This window comes from Ruditapes philippinarum, unplaced genomic scaffold, assembly GCF_026571515.1.
Source record: "Ruditapes philippinarum isolate M1 unplaced genomic scaffold, ASM2657151v2 ctg4442_1_1_1_1, whole genome shotgun sequence".
In the NCBI taxonomy this organism is placed as follows: Eukaryota; Metazoa; Mollusca; class Bivalvia; order Venerida; family Veneridae; genus Ruditapes; species Ruditapes philippinarum.
The window spans coordinates 45,712-66,511 of NW_026859357.1; the positions used below are offsets into that span (position 1 = coordinate 45,712).

The 20,800-nt window shown below is 35.1% G+C and overlaps 1 protein-coding gene and 1 long non-coding RNA gene across 2 annotated transcripts in view; both read right to left on the minus strand.

Moving 5' to 3' along the window:
- LOC132756226 (uncharacterized) overlaps positions 1-13,871 on the minus strand; it is a 35,815-nt gene extending 21,944 nt beyond the window's left edge. Inside the window, exons 1-3 of the mRNA XM_060747234.1 lie at positions 13,186-13,871; positions 12,793-12,820; positions 8,982-9,548 (exon numbers count right to left, since the gene is read on the minus strand). Of these exons, the coding sequence (XP_060603217.1) occupies positions 8,982-9,548; positions 12,793-12,820; positions 13,186-13,800 (1,210 nt within the window). The 5' untranslated portion in view covers positions 13,801-13,871. The remainder of the gene's footprint in view (positions 1-8,981; positions 9,549-12,792; positions 12,821-13,185) is intronic.
- LOC132756225 (uncharacterized) lies at positions 11,348-12,502 on the minus strand. The gene is made up of 2 exons (XR_009629304.1): positions 12,291-12,502; positions 11,348-12,129 (listed from the first exon to the last, which is right to left on the minus strand). It is a non-coding gene; the product is annotated as an uncharacterized LOC132756225 (long non-coding RNA).
- Positions 13,872-20,800: the final 6,929 nt, after the last annotated feature.

The window sequence follows — 20,800 nt, forward strand, 5'->3', positions numbered from 1 at the left end:
GTGTAATTCTTTACAGATATACATGTCATATTAAGCTCCATGATTATTTACATCAGTGTCAAACGAAATTAATAAGGGTTACAAACCCTAATTTAGAATGATATGGTTTTCTTCAGGCTGTTATCTAATAACTTCCCCGTGGTCGAGGGGTTACACGCTCGTTTAGGAAGAGAGATGTCCAGAGTTCAAACCCAAGTTAAGGCAACTCATGATTTTTTTTGTTTTTGTTTTTAATTGTTTAAGCCAAATAAACAATGAATTACATATCAGTGTTGCAATTAGCCTTATAGCCAATTTACTACAGTTATGACACTAGAAACAACATTGGTGGCACTATACAAAAACAAATTGGTTTACAATCTCACAGCCTTCACCTTTCTGACATTCTGGGACCCAAACAAATTCATCGCCTTCTGTGATTTGATTTAATTAAACATGACCATGATATTGCAAAATTGTACCAAATGACTTGCTTATCATTAACAAAATATAAATTTATATAAATTGTTATCAAGTTATGATACTTTTCAGCGATTTAGGTCATGACCTTGTTTTATTTTTTCAGGATGAAGCAAAAAGACATATCTTACTTCACTTAAACTCAAAGAAAAAACAACATCAACAAACAACAATAAACACAGCATTATATAACAACATTTTCTTTCTATAGAGCGCAACTACCTGATTCTGTAAAGATCGAAGTGTTTAACATACCCTAGGTCATTTTAAATAGGACAATTACATGTTGTAAATGTTACTCAGCGTGATCTCTTGAAATATAGTGCACAAATACATATAAACATTAGAAGTAAGCATTATAATACATTGCAAAACAGGTCCCTGGGTTCTCGTTTAAATTAATAAAATGTACAACTATGAAAAAAAACCACTCACATTATAATTGATATTAAATTTTAATATACAGTAAAGACTGTTTACAGTGACCTTCGATGGGAGAAAAGAAAAAAGGTCATTATAGACAGTGAGTCACTGTAGACAGTCTCTACATAATTCGGATATATGAACATATCATACCAATATTTTGTTGAAAAGCAGGATAGTACCACACTAAGGGTTTAATTATATTTTTATTGATATTAAACATATCAAAAATCATTTGACATTAACAAGAGAGTATTAAAATTCCATGTATAATTGGTTAAGATTATAAACTACACAATAACATTAGTATTTAAAAGTTACATATTCATTAAAATGTAATTCATATTGATAAATCAGTTGGTAAAAAATTGTTAAATTTCAATTTTACTAAAGAGATGTTACTGTAGAGACATTTAATTTTGTATAATCAGCCTGTTTACTTTACGGAGTTCAATGTATTAATAAAACATTAGATAAAAATCTCCACATAATTTCTACAGATAAGTGCTCCGAAAAAAATTAACAATGGAGGTTTCAAACAAAACCACACCTTTAAGACGTTTGGCATTATTTATCTTAACTCGCCAAAACACCGCAGCAATTATGTATATGCAGGTGTCTTTAATCATTTTATCGGGCGAAAATTGATTGAACCTGTCGCCATTTTGTGTAATTGTCAACAAACAGCCACAGTGTATTAGTGTGTCGCCGATTGGTCAATGCAAATTGTCGTAGATACAACGCGCGTTCTGATTCGTCAATCGCATGACTTCGTAATGAGAATGATAAACATAGTGAACTCTTGCCTTGCGGTGTGTATTGAAATTTGTTGATGTTGACACGCGTTCTTGATTATCGGATTAACGGTAATTGGTTGTAATTGAAAGGTAAACAAATTATTAACAGACCTAGCGGCGTAAATAAGTATGACGGAAAATTATTAAAATCGGGCGACTTCAAAATCTCTTTGAAGTTTGTTTTAGGCAAAGTCGCTGATCCAAAGTCGTCACCTAGTTCAAACCTTGCTCCCCTGGCAAAAGTCGCTGTTCACGGCTCAAATACCGTAACAGGTGACTAAATTATGGTCGTTGTACGGACTAGACAGGGAGTCGCTACATACAGACCATTTATATAGTAAATACTGTTGGGCGCACCTAACTATGGTCACTAAAGACAAAACGTCGCTATATACAGGGGGTCGCTAAGACAGTCTTTACTGTATTTTATTTTAGAATTATTACAAAGACAGAAATTGTGTGTGTACCGTATCTTTTGAAATAACAGTGTGTTCCGTATCATTTCAACATAACTTTATGAAAATATGCTAAAACATCACTGCATTCACTCGATACATTGGACATAATAAATATATCAGATTTAACATGTATTTTTCTATAATAGTGTCAAAAAACATATGACTTGCTAGAAATTGCTTGTTATGACAAATGAGTGTGTACCGTTCCCCTCGGCCCAGGCTATGAAAAGAAAACTGTACTCGAATGTTCTCAAAAACCATTCAGGGGTTTTCAGAATTTTGATATACCGTGGATAACTGATATAATTACGGGTACTCTGCGCCTTATCTCATCAAAATCGGTTGAGTAATAAATAAGTTGTGAATAAAACAAGATTGCATTTGAGAAAAATGCTATGCCACCGCATGGTTCAAATTTCATAGCTGTACATCAAAGGACAAGAAAGTAGGTCACATCATCAAAATCTAGGTCACCTGATATCAAAGTTCAATTTTACAACTAAAACTGTGCACATGGTCAAAATGTCATTGCTGTACATCAAAGGACAAGAAAGTAGGTCACTGTCCCCTTGGGCAAGGCATAATTTTGACCCAAGGGTTTAATTTAAAACAATTTTGATACAGGTCCACCAAACAACATTTCAAGTCAAATATCTAAGCTATAGCTTTCTCCCATTCAGAAAACATTTGTTTTATTTTCTGTTTTTACTATGTGTACATAATGAGAATCACTGCCCCCGGGCAGGGCCAATTTTGACACCAGGGGAAAATTTTGAACAACTTTGGTAGAGGACCTATAAATGATATTATATATCAAACATCAAAGCTCTATGCCTTGTACCTTCAGACAAAAATATTTTTCATTTTTTCACTATATGTACATAATGAAAATCAATGACCCCCAGGGCGGAACCAATTTTGACCCCAGGGCTATAATTTGAACAATCTTGCAAGAGGTTCACTACACAATGTTTCATGCAAAATATCTTAACTCTAGCCTTTGTTAAGTTTTTACTATATACATATAAGGAAAACCAATGACCCCCGGGGCGGGGCCGATTTTGACCCCAGGACTATAATTTGAACAATCTGGGTAGAGGTCTACCAGACAATGCCTTATGCAAAATATATAAGCTCTAGGCCTTTTGGGTCTTTACAAGAAGGTGTTTTAAGTTTTTACTATATGTACATATAGTGAAAATCAATGACCCCGGGGCGGGGCCGATTTTGACCCAAGGGCTATAATTTGAACAATCTTGGTAAGGGTCTACCAGACAATGCCTTTTGCAAAATATCTAAGCTCTAGGCCTTTTGGGTTTTTACAAGAAGGTATTTTAAGTTTTTACTATATGTACATAGTGAAAATCAATGACCCCCGGGGCGGGGCCAATTTTGACCCCAGGGCTATAATTTGAACAATCTTGTTAGAGGTCTACCAGACAATGCCTTATGCAAAATATCTAAGCTCTAGGCCTTTTGGGTCTTTACAAGAAGATTTTTTAAATTTATTCTTATAATTCCTTTTGGTTGCCATGGCAACCAGATTTCTGCAAGGAATGAAATTCTTTGAACAACTTTGGAAGCCCTTCACCCAAGGAACAATCCTGCCAAGTTTGGTTGAAATTGGACTAGTGGTTTTTCACAAGAAGATTTTTTAAGTTCACTATATAATCTATATAACACACACACAAACACACACACAAACACACGCACACACACACAGGTGAATCGCTATATGCCACCGCATCACAGATGCTGCGGTGGCATAAAAACATACCTGAATCGGGTGAAAAATCGGCGTGTTCCGTACCCGAAAAGTCACGTGGTATGGCCACATTGATTTAGTACCTTGACCTTTACATGAATGCTTGAATGGGCAGTTCTTATTTAAGACAGGCGATTCCTGCCACTGACCAGTTCTAAGATTAAGCATCATAAACTTACATTTGTGTTCTTCTATTTTATTTATTCACATTTGTGAACAAGAGGGTCATGATGGCCCTGAGTCGCTCACCAGAAACAACTGCTTTTCAGTGTTGGAAATTATCCATTGTCAATATTTTATTTTAAATTTGAGCATAGAATATATTTAAACAATAATCTGAAGAAATGCTATGACCTATGGCATTTAAGCTTTTGCTTAAACGGGGCCAATCAAATTAATATGAGCAAACTTGATAAAAGACTACCCAAGAATTTTGCACGTTCCGTGATCATCTATCAATTATTTCAGTAGGAAATGATGTTCAAAGGTTTTTCTATATTTAGGGGCAAATCAAATTAATATGAGAAAAGTTGATAAAAGAGTCCCTAAGAATGCTACAGACAAAGTTTGATGATTATCCATCAATTATTTCTGTAGTAAAAAAATGTTTAAAGGTTTTTTCTATTTTTAGCTTTAGCGGCCCTTAAAAGGGGCCAATCAAATTAATATGAGGAAACTTGATGACTACCCAAGAATGCTACAGACAAAGTTTGGTGATCATACATCAATTATTTCTGTAGAAATAGATGTTTAAAGGTATTTCTATTTTTAGCTATAGTGGCCCCAAAAAGGGGCCAATCAAATTAATGAGCAAACTTGATAAAAGACTACCCAAGAATGCTACAGACAAAGTTTGGTGATCATCCATCAATTAGTTCTGTAGAGGATATTTAAAGGTTTCTCTATTTTTAGCCCTAGAGACCCTTGTAAGGGGCTAATAAAATTAATATGAGTAAACTTGATAAAAGACTACCCAAGAATGCTACAGACTAAATTTGGTGATCATCCATCATTTCTGTAGTAGAAGATGTTTAAAGGTTTTTCTATTTTCAGCTCTGTTGACCCCTAAAAGGGGCCAATTGAAATGACATGGGCAAATTCAAGTGTGACTGTCACAAGGATGCTACAGATTAAATTTGAAGTAAATTTGCCCAGCAGTTTCAGTGAAGACGATTGTTGACGAATGATGACAAACGCCGGAGCATCCCCCTTTGATACCAATAGCACACCCTGAACCTTCGGTTCTGGTGAGTTAATAACAGAACTCCGTATCATTACACTTAAGTATATATACATACATAAAAATAAGAAATATCACATACTTAACGAATCACGCAAATAAAAGTGTATATCAACTTTGAGGGGTCTGTGTGTTAAAAAATGAGAGGGTACCTGTGATATATACATTTAAACCAAAGAGGTAACCAGTGCCGCTGCAAAACTAAAAGTAGGGTGTTTTTATTAATTTTACAATTATTTTTGACAATAGACTGGCACTTGTCCGAAGATGATATATAAATGAACATATAAAATATATTATGCATACATAATCAAGTCACTGGTTCATTTCAGACCGAAAAAATATGTCGAGATGATGGGCGAGGCAAGACATGTTGATTTTATGTAGCTTATTGTGAAGTTGCAGTATGATATGACAAATCAGCACATAAAGAAAACACTCTAGTGTTCCGTGGTATACATCTTTTCCACATGTCATATATGTCCTTATTACAATGAAATTTTACTGGATTGTTATCCATCGCTGGTTTGTTTTTAGCAAAGAATGACCTGTGCATGTGCAAAGAGGGTACTGTTTCAGTAAATTTCATAAAGAGGATACAGATATGGATATGCACCGTGGTTCATGTGTTGTTCACATTAATAAGATAAATGATTCAGAAACAAAACAAACAAGATATGTTTGTAAAACATGTATGCCCCCTATCTGCAGCCAATTAGTCATGTGATCAGGTTATTATGCATGACTTCTGACCCAGTGAACAAACAATTAATAAGGGTTATCTAGTATCTACTGGTCATGACTAGTCACAAGGTAATAATTATTGTGACCCCATAGGTTGTGTGCAGCAATTTCAGTTATTACAAACCTTACCAAATAATATATGCATAAATTTTATGAATCATGTAGGCCTCATTAATGACAGCCAAGTTGTTATATTACATAAGACCTTCAAATGTGTATACCAAAAGAATTTTTAATTTAATATAAAAATTTCATACCAAGGCAACTTGAGTTGTTGAGTTATTGGTCAGAAACGATCATTAAGTACAAGGTCAATATGACATTGACCCCTAGACCCCAAAATCAATAGGGGTCATCTACTGGTCATGACCAATCAACATACCAAGTTTGAAGTTCCTAGGCCTAAGCATTCTTTAGTTACTGACCGGAAACCGTTTTTACCTTCAAGGTCAATGTCACCTTGACCTTTGACCCCTTGACCCAAAAATCAATAGGGGTCATCTACTGGTCATGACCAATTACCATACCAAGGGTTCTTTAGTTATTGATCGGAAACCGTTTATACCTACAAGGTCAATGTGACCCTGACCTTTGACCCCTTGACCCAAAAATCAATAGGGGTCATCTGCTGGTCATGACCAATCATCATACCAAGTTTGAAGTTTCTAGGCCTAAGCGTTCTTTAGTTATTGATCGGAAACTGTTTTTACCTACAAGGTCAATGTGACCTTGACCTTTGACCCCTTGACCCCAAAATCAATAGGGGTCATCTGCTGGTCATGACCAATCATCATACCAAGTTTGAAGTTCCTAGGCCTAAGCGTTCTTTAGTTATTGATCGGAAACTGTTTTTACCTACAAGGTCAATGTGACCTTGACCTTTGACCCCTTGACCCCAAAATCAATAGGGGTCATCTGCTGGTCATGACCAATCACCATACCAAGTTTGAAGTTCCTAGGCCTAAGCGTTCTTTAGTTATTGATCGGAAACCGTTTTTACTTACAAGGTAAATGTGACCTTGACCTTTAACCCCAAAATCAATAGGGGTCATCTGCTGGTCATGACCAATCATCATACCAAGTTTTAAGTTTCTAGGCCTAAGCGTTCTTTAGTTATTGATCGGAAACCGTTTTTACCTTCAAGGTCAATGTCACCTTAACCTTTGACCCCTTGACCAAAAATTCAATAGGGGTCATCTGCTGGTCATGACCAATTACCATACCAAGTTTGAAGTTCCTAGGCCTTAGGGTTCTTTAGTTATTGATCACAAAAAGGTTTTTACCTACAAGGTCAATGTGACCCTGACCTTTGACACCTTGACCCCAAAATCAATAGGGGTCATCTGCTGGTCATGACCAATCATCATACCAAGTTTAAAGTTCCTAGGCCTAAGCGTTCTTTAAATATTGATCGGAAACCCTTCTTACCTACAAGGTCAATGTGATCTTGACCTTTGACCCCTTGACCCCAAAATCAATAGGGGTCATCTGCTGGTCATGACCAATCATCATACCAAGTTTGAAGTTCCTAGGCCTAAGCGTTTTTTATATATTGATCGGAAACCGTTTTTACCTAAGAGGTTAATGTGACCTTGACCTTTGACCCCTTGACGACAAAATCAATAGGGGTCATCTGCCGTTCATGACCAATCATCATACCAAGTTTGAAGTTCCTAGGCCTAAGGGTTCTTTAGTTATTGATCAGAAACCGTTTTTACCTATAAGGTTAATGTGACCTTGACCATTGACCCCTTGACCCCAAAATCAATAGGGGTCATCTGCTGGTCATGACCAATCACTATACCAAGTTTGAAGTTCCTAGGCCTAAGGGTTCTTTAGTTATTGATCGGAAACCTTTTTTATCTAAGAGGTCAATGTGACCTTGACCTTTGACTCCTAGACCCCAAAATCAAGAGGGGTCATCTGCTGGCCATGACCAATCACCATACCAAGTTTGAAGTTCCTAGGACTAAGCTTTCTTTAGTTATTGATCGGAAACCTTTTTTATCTAAGAGGTCAATGTGACCCAGAGTCTATTCTAGGAATTGAAAAAAAGGGGTGATTTTCCCCCCTCTATTTCAAAAAAGGGGGCGATTTTCAAAATCAAAGGGTGCCAATATAAACTGCCAATGTTAAATCGTCTGCATTAAGTTTACACTGAGGCGTTCAACCGATGAAATAATCAAAACGATAATATTTATTTAAGGCAGCAGAAGTTGTCCCCCTGAATTTTTAAACGAAAACAAATTATTACAGAACTGCCGCGATTGATTATAAAGGGATTGGCAATACAAATAATCGAACTATCTTTCACGTCTAGATCATAGCCAAGCTAGGAATTGCCTCATTTTTCTTGATTATTTACTACACTAAAATGGCGCCCAACTGTCAGACCTAGCACACTAGTTCCGGTCGATACGGAACATTCCGTTAATTTCCGTCAACTCACGTAACCAGTACCATACGGTACTAAATTATTATAATTAGCTTACAGTTACCTCCCTTCGGTTTTCGGTGTAAATGTAAACAAAACAACCAAATATAATGCGGGATGGAAGTTTTACGGTTTTATTAACCTTTTTTATAGATGCGCGATTTTCACGCACATGATTTTGAATTGTGCGCGATCTGTTAAATACTAGCGTGAATCGCGCAATCGCGCGTCCTAGAATAGACACTCTTTGACCCCAAAATCAAGAGGGGTCATCTGCTGGCCATGACCAATCACCATACCAAGATTGAAGTTCCTAGGACTAAGCTTTCTTCAGTTATTGATCGGAAACCGTTTTTACTTACAAGGTCAATGTGACCTTGACCTTTAACCCCTTGACCCTAAAATCAATAGGGGTCATCTGCTGGTCATGACCAATCACCATACCAAGTTTGAAGTTCCTAGGCCTAAGGGTTCTTTAGTTATCACTCGGAAACCATTTGGTCTACGGACCGACGGACCGACAAATGCAAAGCAATATACCCCCCCCCCCTTCTTCGAAGTGGGGGCATAATACACATGTTTACTATTATTTTTGATGCACTTATTGAAATAACTATGATCACCTAGCAATTTATGCATTTTTAGAAAAAAACTTATTTACCATTGTAGACATCGTTCAAAGTTTTCACTTCATCACCAGATTCCCTTAGCTGTTTCAAATACTCCTCATCATCACATCCTCCTTCATATTTTTTCTTATAACGCTCAATAAGATGTTCAACTTGTTTTTTGTCGTCTTTGGCAATGTTGTTTGAAAGATGATTAAGACAAGTGATAAGATCAGTCCATATGGTAAGAAAATCATCTGTATCTAGACACTGCAACGCAAGGGCAGCATAGTTTACCCTAGCACTCTTTATGCGCTTAACATACATGATGTCGCTTTGACTAAGGTCATCATCACATGTTAGCAACAAAACAGATGCCAGAAGAAAAACATCCCAGTTTTTATAATCTGAACAAGACTCTTGTGGGTATAGGCATCTGATAAATTTCTCATCAATATTTCTGATCAGCATTTCCTTCTTACTTTCAAGAAAATCTGATAGGTCTTGGTCACCCAGCTTTGTCTTCAGTATGCCACATAACACAATGCGCCCTCCATCAAACAGAAGTTTTATATAACGTACAAATCTCTCAGGTGTTGTTTTGAAATATTCCTGAAATTCTACAATAAAATGAGAAACAGATTTGATTAGCCCTTAACATTTCAAGAAAACAAAAGGCATTTAAAGTTATTAGTACATGTATTAAAGTTATTAGTACATATATAAAGAAATGGTAGATGGCAATATTATATTTAATTCAACACCAAGACTAGAAATGTGTCATCATGCCACGGATGCCCCCGCATGCAGCCAAAATTTCAGATGTTAATATATTTAGTTCCAAATTTGTTTGCACGAATTATTTTTTTCATTTTAAGTTCAAAGCCCTTAAAACTTTTCAATGTTAACACAAACCATTTTCATACAATGTTCAAGGCACTGAAATTATTCAGTCTTAACCTTTTGAAAATAGCATATTGCAATGGCTACATACATTTCCACAAAAGTATGAGTGCTGAAACTGAAAGTTCAAAATTTTTCCAACATTCAGGAAAGATAAGTTTGTCCAAAATCATTGAACCACGACCAAATTCAAACTTAAACTGCTTATTCCTAAGATGTATCTATATTATTTTCAAAGTGAAAGGGACACAACTCTGCAAAAACTAGAAATGTGTCATCATGCCACGGATGCCCCCGCATGCAGCCAAAATTTCAGATGGTGCATTAATTATTTTTTTCATTTTAAGTTCAAAGCCCTTAAAACTTTTCAATGTTAACACAAACCATTTTCATACAATGTTCAAGGCACTGAAATTATTCAGTCTTAACCTTTTAAAAATAATGCCAAAATAATGGCTAAAAGTATGAGTGTTCAAAATTTTTCCAACATTCAGGAAAGATAAGTTTGTCTAAAATCATTGAACCACAACCAAATTCAAACTTAAACTGCTTATTCCTAAGATGTATCTTTATTATTTTCAAAGTGAAAGGGACATAACTCTGCCACAAAAATCATCAAACCATGACCAAATTCCAACTTGACCTGCCCATTCCTTTGACATATCCATATGCCAAATTTAAGTTGAATATGTTACACTGTTGGGTAGATAATGAACAGAAACTGTAAATTTCATATTATTTTCAAAGTGAAAGGGGCATTACTCTGCCAAAAATCAATGAACCATGACCAAATTCCAACTTGACCTGTATTTTCTCATGACATATCCATATGTCAAGTTTGAGTTGAATGTGTTGTACCGTTGGGGAGATAATGAACGGAAACTGAAAATTTCATATTATTTTCAAAGTAAAAGGGGCATAACTCTGCCAAAAATCATTGAACCATGACCAAATTCGAACTTTGCCTGGGCATTCCAAAAACATAACCATATGTCAAATTTGAGTTGAATGTGTTGTACCGTTGGGGAGATAATAAACAGAAACTGACTAGAAATGTGTCATCATGCCACGGATGCCCCCGCAGGCAGCCAAAATTTCAGATGTTATAATATTTAGTTCCAAATTTGTTTGCACAAATTATTGTTTTCATTTTAAGTTCAAAGCCCTTAAAACTTTTCAACGTTTACACAAACCATTTTCATACAATGTTCAAGGCACTGAAATTATTCAGTCTTAACCTTTTGAAAATAGCATATTTCATATTTGTAGCCAAAATAATGGCTACATACATTTCCACGAAAGTATGAGTGCTGAAACTGAAAGTTCAAATTTTTTCCAATATTCAAGAAAGATAAGTTTGTCCAAAATCATTGAACCATGACCAAATTCAAACTTAAACTGCTTATTCCTAAGATGTATCTATATTATTTTCAAAGTGAAAGGGACATAACTCTGCCAAAAATCATCGAACCATGACCAAATTCCAACTTGACCTGCCCATTCCTTTGACATATCCATATGTCAAATTTGAGTTGAATATGTAACACTGTTGGGTAGATAATGAACAGAAACTGTAAATTTCATATTATTTTCAAAGTGGAAGGGGCATTACTCTGCCAAAAATCATTGAACCATGACCAAATTCGAACTTGGCCTGGGCATTCCAAAAACATATCCATATGTGAAATTTGAGTTGAATGTGTTGTACTGTTGGGGAGATAATAAACAGAAACTGAAAATTTCATATTATTTTCAAAGTAAAAGGAGCATAACTCTGCCAAAAATCATCGAACCATGACCAAATTCAAACTTGACCTGTATTTTCTCATGACATATCCATATGTCAAATTTGATTTGAATGTGTTGTACCGTTGGGGAGATAATGAACGGAAACTGAAAATTTCATATTATTTTCAAAGTAAAAGGGGCATAACTCTGCCAAAAATCATCGAACCATGACCAAATTCGAACTTGACCTGTATTTTCTCATGACATATCCATATGCCAAATTTGAGTTGAATGTGTTGTACCGTTGGGGAGATAATGAACGGAAACTGAAAATTTCATATTATTTTCAAAGTAAAAGGGGCATAACTCTGCCAAAAATCATTGAACCATGACCAAATTCGAACTTGACCTGTATTTTCTCATGACATATCCATATGCCAAATTTGATTTGAATGTGTTGTACCGTTGGGGAGATAATGAACGGAAACTGAAAATTTCATATTATTTTCAAAGTAAAAGGGGCATAACTCTGCCAAAAATCATCGAACCATGACCAAATTCGAACTTGACCTGTATTTTCTCATGACATATCCATATGTCAAATTTGATTTGAATGTGTTGTACCGTTGGGGAGATAATGAACGGAAACTGAAAATTTCATATTATTTTCAAAGTAAAAGGGGCATAACTCTGCCAAAAATCATTGAACCATGACCAAATTCGAACTTGACCTGTATTTTCTCATGACATATCCATATGCCAAATTTGAGTTGAATATGTGCAACCGTTACTAAGATAATGAACGGAAACTGATGATGACGGAATGACAGAATGACGGAATGACGGAATGACGGAAGGACGGAATGACGGAAGGACGGAAGGACGGAACAGGGTAACACTATATGCCCCGGCCATTACATGGCGGGGGCATAAAAATTTTATATTTTCAAAGTGAAAGGGGCATAACTCTGCCAAAAATCATCAAACCATGACCAAATTCGAACTTGACCTGTATTTTCTCTTGGCAAATCCATATGTAAAATTTGAGTTGAATGTGTGCAACCGTTACTAAGATAATGAACGGAAACTGATCATGATGATGACAGAATGACAGAAAGACGGAAGGACGAATGACGGAACAGGGTAACACTATAATTATGCCCCAGCCATTACATGGCGGGGGCATAAAAATAGTATTTTTATGAACATAACAGAACAATCATAAATACTTACCCTGTGATCTTCTAATCAATTCTTCAACCTTAAATAGAAAGTACTTAATGAATTTCAATGCAAATAATTTCATTTATTACATACTTACAACTGAAATATTGAGAAATATTAATGAAATGAAATGTGCATTTTCATTATCTGTTATTCCAGTTTAAAAATTTATTTTTCACTGCAGTGAAACATATTTTCTGTATTATTACTGGTGTTTTGCCGGACTACGTTTATATATTCCATGTGTAATTTTATCTAACAATATTGATCAATATCGATATACATGTATATTAAAAATTTATAAAATTTGACTATTATACATTAATATGTTTTATACTGAAAGATTTGAAATAAATATATGAAACTACTGAAATAAAACGTAATTTGAAAGAGAGAATTGACCTTTTCTTGAAGGTGCTCTGTTTTGTAGTTGAGCAACTCATCTAGTACCCTCTTAACTTCAGCATTCTCTGTATCTACATTAAGCTGTTTGTATCCATCTATTCTTCGTTCAAAGTTTTCACTAGATTGCAAGTCAACAAGTTCAACCACTCTCAACAAGATAGCTTTGATATTTGCCCATGTCTTTTCATACTCTGCCTTTGACAATTTGGCATCCGCTCGATGACCTATAATCTTATTTCTGACATCTCTCAATCGAAGAAGATCAGCACCAAGACTTTCGTCTTTCAGGTCCAGGTTAGATTCCCAACCATGCTGTGGTTTTGGTATATTGTCTTTACACAAATTAAGTACAAGTTTCAGCAAAAGAGATATATTGAACCTCTCTAGATTTAAAACTTGACCAGAAACAAGATTATAGTCAGACTGGGTTATGACATGTTTTTTCGATAGTTTCAACAATTTATTTTGTTGCTCTAGAGATGAGAGAAAGTGTCGGATGTCTTCACTTTTTATCAAGAATTTGAACACTTTAAATAACACCTCTCTTGTCAGGTCTGTGTACATAAGAATAGCTCTAATATAATACATTCTCTCTTCAGACATTTCAGACATGATGAATTAGAATTTATCAACTTGCGTTCAAAGAAAAATAAGTGTCTGATATACATTCTCCATCACCAAAAGTTCTGAAAAAAATAAGACATAATTATCTTATTGCTGAAATATATGTCAAATTAAGAAATAAAGAGTTTAACTTATTATATACATGTATTCTCATGATTTAATCAACTTTAAAACAAGAACTGTCGGAGGACAGCAAAGCTCGACTACTCAAAAAGTTGTCACAAGGGTGTTTCATTAAGTAATCCTTACCTATATGAATACATAAAATTGTCCAAAAAGGTACAAACCCTTCAGTAGTTATGGAGATGCCAGCTTACAAGCAAAAACTTAACCAAGAATTTCTAAGTCGAAAAAGGGGCATAATTATGTAAACAAGAGGGACATGATGGCCCTGAGGTCGCTCACCTGTATATAGGAGCCCCCCCACCCCCAGGCCAATTTATCCAAGGGCTTTTATTTGTTTATTTGAACAGACTTGGTAGACACCCATAAGAAGATGTTTCATGCTAAACATCTAAGCTCTAGCTCATTGGCTTTTTTAAAAGAAGATTTTTAAAGTTTTTACTATACACATATAGTTAAAACAATGACACCCCTGGGGCAGGGCCAGTTTTGACCGCCGGGCGTTTATTTTAACAAACTTTGTAGATATTTACTTAAAGATGTTTCATGCATAATATCTAAACTCTAGCTATTTGGGTTTTTCCAAAGAAGATTTTTAAGTTTTTGCTATACACATATAAGGAAAATCAATGACCCCCCCCCCCCCGGGCGGGGCCAGTTTTGACCCCAGGGCTTTTATTTGAACATACTTGGTAGACACCCATTAGAACATGTTTCATGCTAAATATCTTAGCTCTAGCTTTTTGAGTTCTTTAAAAGAAGATTTTTTAAGTTTTTACTATATGCATATAGGGAAAATCAATGACCCTCTGGGGCGGGGCCAATTTTGACCCCAGGGCTTTTATTTAAACAAACTTGGTAGACACTCATTAGAAGATGTTTCATGCTAAATATTTTAGCTCTAGCTCTTTGGGTTCTTTAAAAGAAGATTTTTAAGTTTTTACTATATGCATATAGGGAAAATCTATGACCCCCTGGGGCGGGGTCAATTTTGACCCCAGGGCTTTTATTTGAACAAACTTGGTAGACATTCACTAGAAGATGTTTCATGCCAAATATCTAAGCTCTAGCTCTTATGGTTCTTTAAAAGAAGATTTTTTAAGTTTTTACTATATGCATATAGGGAAAATCAATGACCCCCGGAGCGGGGCCAATTTTGACCCCAGGGCTTTAATTTGAACAAACTTGGTAGACACTCACTAGAAGATGTTTCATGCTTAATATCTTAGCTCTAGCTCTTTGGGTTCTTTAAAAGAAGATTTTTTAAGTTTTTACTATATGCATATAGGAAAAATCAATGACCCCCTGGGGCGGGGCCAATTTTGACCCCAGGGCTTTTATTTAAACAAACTTGGTAGAAACTCATTAGAAGATGTTTCATGCTAAATATCTTAGCTCTAGCTCTTTGGGTTCTTTAAAAGAAGATTTTTTAAGTTTTTACTATATGCATATAGGGAAAATCTATGACCCCCTGGGGCGGGGTCAATTTTGACCCCAGGTCTTTTATTTGAACAAACTTGGTAGACATTCACTAGAAGATGTTTCATGCCAAATATCTTAGCTCTAGCTCTTATGGTTCTTTAAAAGAAGATTTTTTAATTTTTACTATATGCATATAGGGAAAATCAATGACCCCCGGAGCGGGGCCAATTTTGACGCCAGGGCTTTAATTTGAACAAACTTGGTAAACACTCACTAGAAGATGTTTTATGCTTAATATCTTAGCTCTAGCTCTTTGGGTTCTTTAAAAGAAGATTTTTTAAGTTTTTACTATATGCATATACGGAAAATCAATGCCCCCCTGGGGCGGGGCCAATTTTGACCCCAGGGCTTTTATTTGAACAAACTTGGATGACATTCACTAGAAGATGTTTCATGCCAAATATCTAAGCTCTAGCTCTTACGGTTCTTTAAAAGAAGAATTTTTAAGTTTTTACTATATGCATATAGGGAAAATCAATGACCCCCAGGGGCGGGGCCAATTTTGACCCCAGGGCTTTTATTTGAACAAACTTGGTAGATACTCACTAGTAGATGTTTCATGCCAAATATCTAAGCTCTAGCTCTAATGGTTATTTAAAAGAAGATATTTAAAGTTTTTTCTTTCTGTTGCCATGGCAACCACTGAGTTCTGCATGGAATTAAATTCTTTGAACAATTTTTAAAGGTGACCACCTAAGGAACATTCCTGTGAAGTTTGGATGAAATTGGCTTAGTGGTTTATGAGGAGATGTCATTTAAAGTAAAACTTTACGGACGGACGGACGCCGGAAGAAAAGCGATCACAAAAGCTCACCCTGTCAGTTTGTGACAGGTGAGCTAAAAAGCAAATCAGAGTTATGAGACTTTTGCCAATCATCTTAGATAATCACAGACAACAAGTGTGTGAAGTTTCAATCCATTCCCTTCAGTAGTTATGGAGATACCAGCTTACACGCAAAACTTAACCAAGAATTTCTAAGTCGAAAAAGAGGCATTATTATGTAAAAAAGCAAATCAGACTGATGGGACTTGTGCCAATTATCTTAGATATTCACAGAGAACAAGTGTGTGAAGATTCAATCCATTCCCTTCATTAGTTATGGAGATACCAGCTTACATGCAAAAACTTAACCAGAGGGACGCCGACGCCGACAAATGGGTGACTGCATTAGCTGGATTATTCTGCGAATAGTCGAGCTAAAAATTAAAGAGTGTATCAGACTATATATACAGGGACTACCTTGGACTGAAAAGTTAGGGAGAAGTGACTTCTCCCTTCAGGAAAAATAGGGTGAAGTTTTGAAATTTAGGGAGAAGTGATCATCAAATCGAGTTATATCATTGGATTTTTTTCTAATTTTATTTCACACAATATACATGTACACCTTTATTATGTACATGCATATAAAATATACAAGTTTTTTTAGGTTCAACAGTTTCTGACTCTAACTTTTAAATGCAATTAATTAAGAAGAAAAGTTCTTCAATTCATAATAATTATCCAAATTCAGTTTTAATGATGAATATTATTGTTATAGCCATAATAAACAGTTGTAATTAATTGCTATCATAAATGTAATGTTGATAACAAGAATGGACAGGCAAACGTATATGGGATATTGTAAATCAAACAAATCATATAGGGGAAATAGCAAATCAAACAAAACGTATAGGGGATATTGTAAATCAAACAAGACATATAGGGGAAATTGTAAATCAAACAGAATGTTAAGGGAATATTGTAAATCAGTGGATATTGTCAATAAGACACAAATAAATATGTTTGAGGTAACTTAATTATCAATTAGCTAGCTTTTTTTCATCTGCTGCATTTATATCAGGGTCTTTCACAGCTTAAATTTACCGAAAATTTTAAGTACTATCAATGCGCTATTTTTGGCGATGTGGATTTCCAAGTGTGAATTCCAATTGTCGCTATGGCCACGCTTCAATGCATGTGCTACTTACGTCAGATTACACAATTAAATCTGCCTCCAGGCAGTATTATCCAGACAGAGTGGTGAAATATACATGTCACACAGACCTTTCATAGAGATTTTAGGGGGACTAGAATTTCGCTTTTCCGATCATAAAGGGCGAAGTGTAAATATTTAAGGCGAAGTTTTCGCCTGTCTTCGCCCTGAACGCAGTCCCTGTATATATCATGATGGAAAGTTTTATGCTAGTCAAAACCTTTTTTCCGTTTGAAACTTCAAAGACCTGAAGTCACTGATGTTGTTAGTAACCATGAAGTATCATTGAAAAAGCTTATGTTTTTACAATTGTCCTCAATGCCTGATAAAAATTGTATGCAACACTGACAGAAATATTAAAATTATTTTGTGTTTTGATTTAACACTGGCAGAACTTTTTTTCCTTCCACAACAGGGGCCAATATAAGGCCCCTTCACAATTCAAAATCACAAAGTGGCAGAAAAAAAATCACAAAACCCTACATAATAAGGCCTAAAAAAAAAATTGTTTTGTTCGGGTCACCCGACCCTACCTAATAATATGCGCCGACCCTACCGTTTTTTTCGTGTCCAAAAAAAAAAAAAAAAAAAAAAAAAAAAAAAAATCCATGAAAATACCGTATTATTGAGGTACTCAATGAGCAGTGTGAAGGGCAATTCAGGCGAAAATTTCGCTGTGTATATTTCCATTTCGCTCTCCCAATTGATCAAAGAGAAGTCAACATCGCCGATAAAATCTTAATTCCCAAAGAGTAAATACTTGCCGATGTAAAGAGCAGAGATTGTATCCGCCCATATGACGACTGCTAATTATCATTATCTAATCAGAGCATCGCTATATACTACCCTTCTACCTATATGCAAAGCGATAGACCGCCTACTCTAAACAGTAAATAATGAGAGCATCGACCCGAAACGGGTATATTTTGCGAGTTTAATACGCGATTTGGCGATAATTATAGATTAATTTTTTCCGATCATCTAAACACTCGCAAATCTTCCCTAATTGATATACACGCGGTGTTTAACCGAAGTAAAGGCGATGTGCAATGTTTTCACGGCTATCACAAAACTGTTAGTCAATTAAAAATAATTAATTTCATTTGGATGATTTCAGTCCGTTAACATCGATTAAAAATTGTTATGTCGCTCACGTCATGGCTTAGGGTGAAATGCCCAAACCTAGCAGTAAAAAAAAGTTACTGATTCTGATACACCTAATACACGCGAAAATTTAAGAAAGCCAATTCGCAAAAATCTTATGATTGGTATGTTGTAGACAGTGAGAGTGTTTTGCATTGTTATCTTTGTAGAAATGCCAAATTTGACACAGCTTGTACGCACGTGGGCACGACATCCTAAAACTACGAATCTTGATCGGCATGCGACATATCGGTCGTATATCATGTGCTCATGTATATAACAACAAAATTTGTCAGGAAAGAAGTGTTCTTATTGTTTCAATATATATATTTGTTTTAATGTCATAAATATGACGCTCAGATTAAGATTTATTAATATTGTAAATTTCAAAAAGCATTATTTATAAAGATATTACCGAGTTTAACATTTCATGAAAATAAAGGGAGGTAATTAGAAATTTATTTTCTATAATTTCTCAGTCGAATTTTTCAATAAGAAATGAATGTATATAATTTTAGTGATCAAATATAATGTGCACAAATGTTTGCAGTACATATTTTACATATTCTTCGATATTTGAAAATTGTTTTATAAGCATAATTATATGCACATAAATGTGACATTACAACATGAAAGATCACAAAAGAAATTTCTGTAAACAGAACAGGATAGACAGATTTTATTAATCATTATCCAATGTAACTTTATCTGGAAAGTAAAAATGTAAAGTTAATTTATTCATCATAGTTTTCTTACACATTTTTATCAAAAATATATGAGAAAGCTTATAAATAGCTGATAAATAGATTGTGTTTCTATTCTAGTTAAAGGATGTATAGCCATGCATGTTAATGCATACACATTGGGAGGTTTCCCTTCTGCCGATTTTTCATGAGGAAGTCACTTCTCCCTAAAATTCCCTTAGTTACAAAATGGCGGATCACATGGTCAATATTTGTAAAACGGCGTGTGATCTTCACCAGAAGAACGCTGAGAGTTTAAGATTGTTACACCTGAAATGTCCTTTGAAAACATAGAAGGGATGTATTCTGCCACCCGGGAGGGATGTCAGAAATTTCCATATCTAAATTTCAATATACTGGTGAAAAAAAAAAAAAAAAAAAAAAAAAAAATTCCGACCTACCCTACCTATTCCTTGAGAGCATGTTACCCTAACAAAACAATTTTTTTTTTTAGGCCTAACCCGAAACCCTGTTAACAACTGATTTACCACAGTACATATTTTAAGCTACTGAGGATTAAAAATAAAATCTAACTACCGTTAGTTGGTTCAAAACAAAAACAACCAATGTTATAGAAACTTTACTTGCCATAAATGGGTACATTGAAGTGTTCAGTTATGGAAAGAAGAAAAATTACGAAGACTTTGTGATAGTTTTCAAGATAATGAGCGGAAACCATACTGACATTTAAGGCCCCTGTGACCATGACCTTTGAACTAGTGACCAAAAATCAATAGGGGTCATCTAATAGTTACAACCAATCAATATAAGAAATATGAAGACTTTGTGTTGAAAAGCTAACAAGATAATCAGCATAAACCATACTACCATTCAAGGACCCTGTGACCATGACCTTTGACCTTGTGACACCAAAATCAATAGGGGTCACTTACTAGTTATTACGAATCAGTATGTAAAATATCAAGACTTTGTGATGAAAAGTTTTTAAAATAATAAGCGAAAACCATTCTGACATTCAAGATCCCTGTGAACTTGACCTTCAAGAACTAGTGACCCAAAGCAATAGGGGTCATCTACTAGTTATGACCAATAACTATGTGAATTATGAAGACTTTGTGATAATCAGCTTTCAAGATAATGAGCTCAAATCATACTACCATTTAAGGACCCTGTGACCTTGACCTTTGACCATGTGACCCCAAAATCAATATGGGTTATCTACTAGTTATGACCAATCAATATGTGAAATATGAAGACTTTGTGATGAAAAGTAACGAAGATAATGAGCGGAAAGTATTCTAACATTTATGGCCCCTATGAACTTGACCTTTGACCCCAAAATCAATAGGGGTCATCTACTAGTTATGACCAATCAATGTGTGAAATATGAAGACTTTGATATCAATATTTACCAAGATAATAAGTGGAAACCATTCTGACATTTAAGGTCTATGTGAGCTTAACCTTTATCCTAGTGGCCTGAAAATCAATAGGGGTCATCTACAAGTTATGACCAATCAATATGTGAAATATGAAGACTTTGTTTATTCATGTAAACCCAAA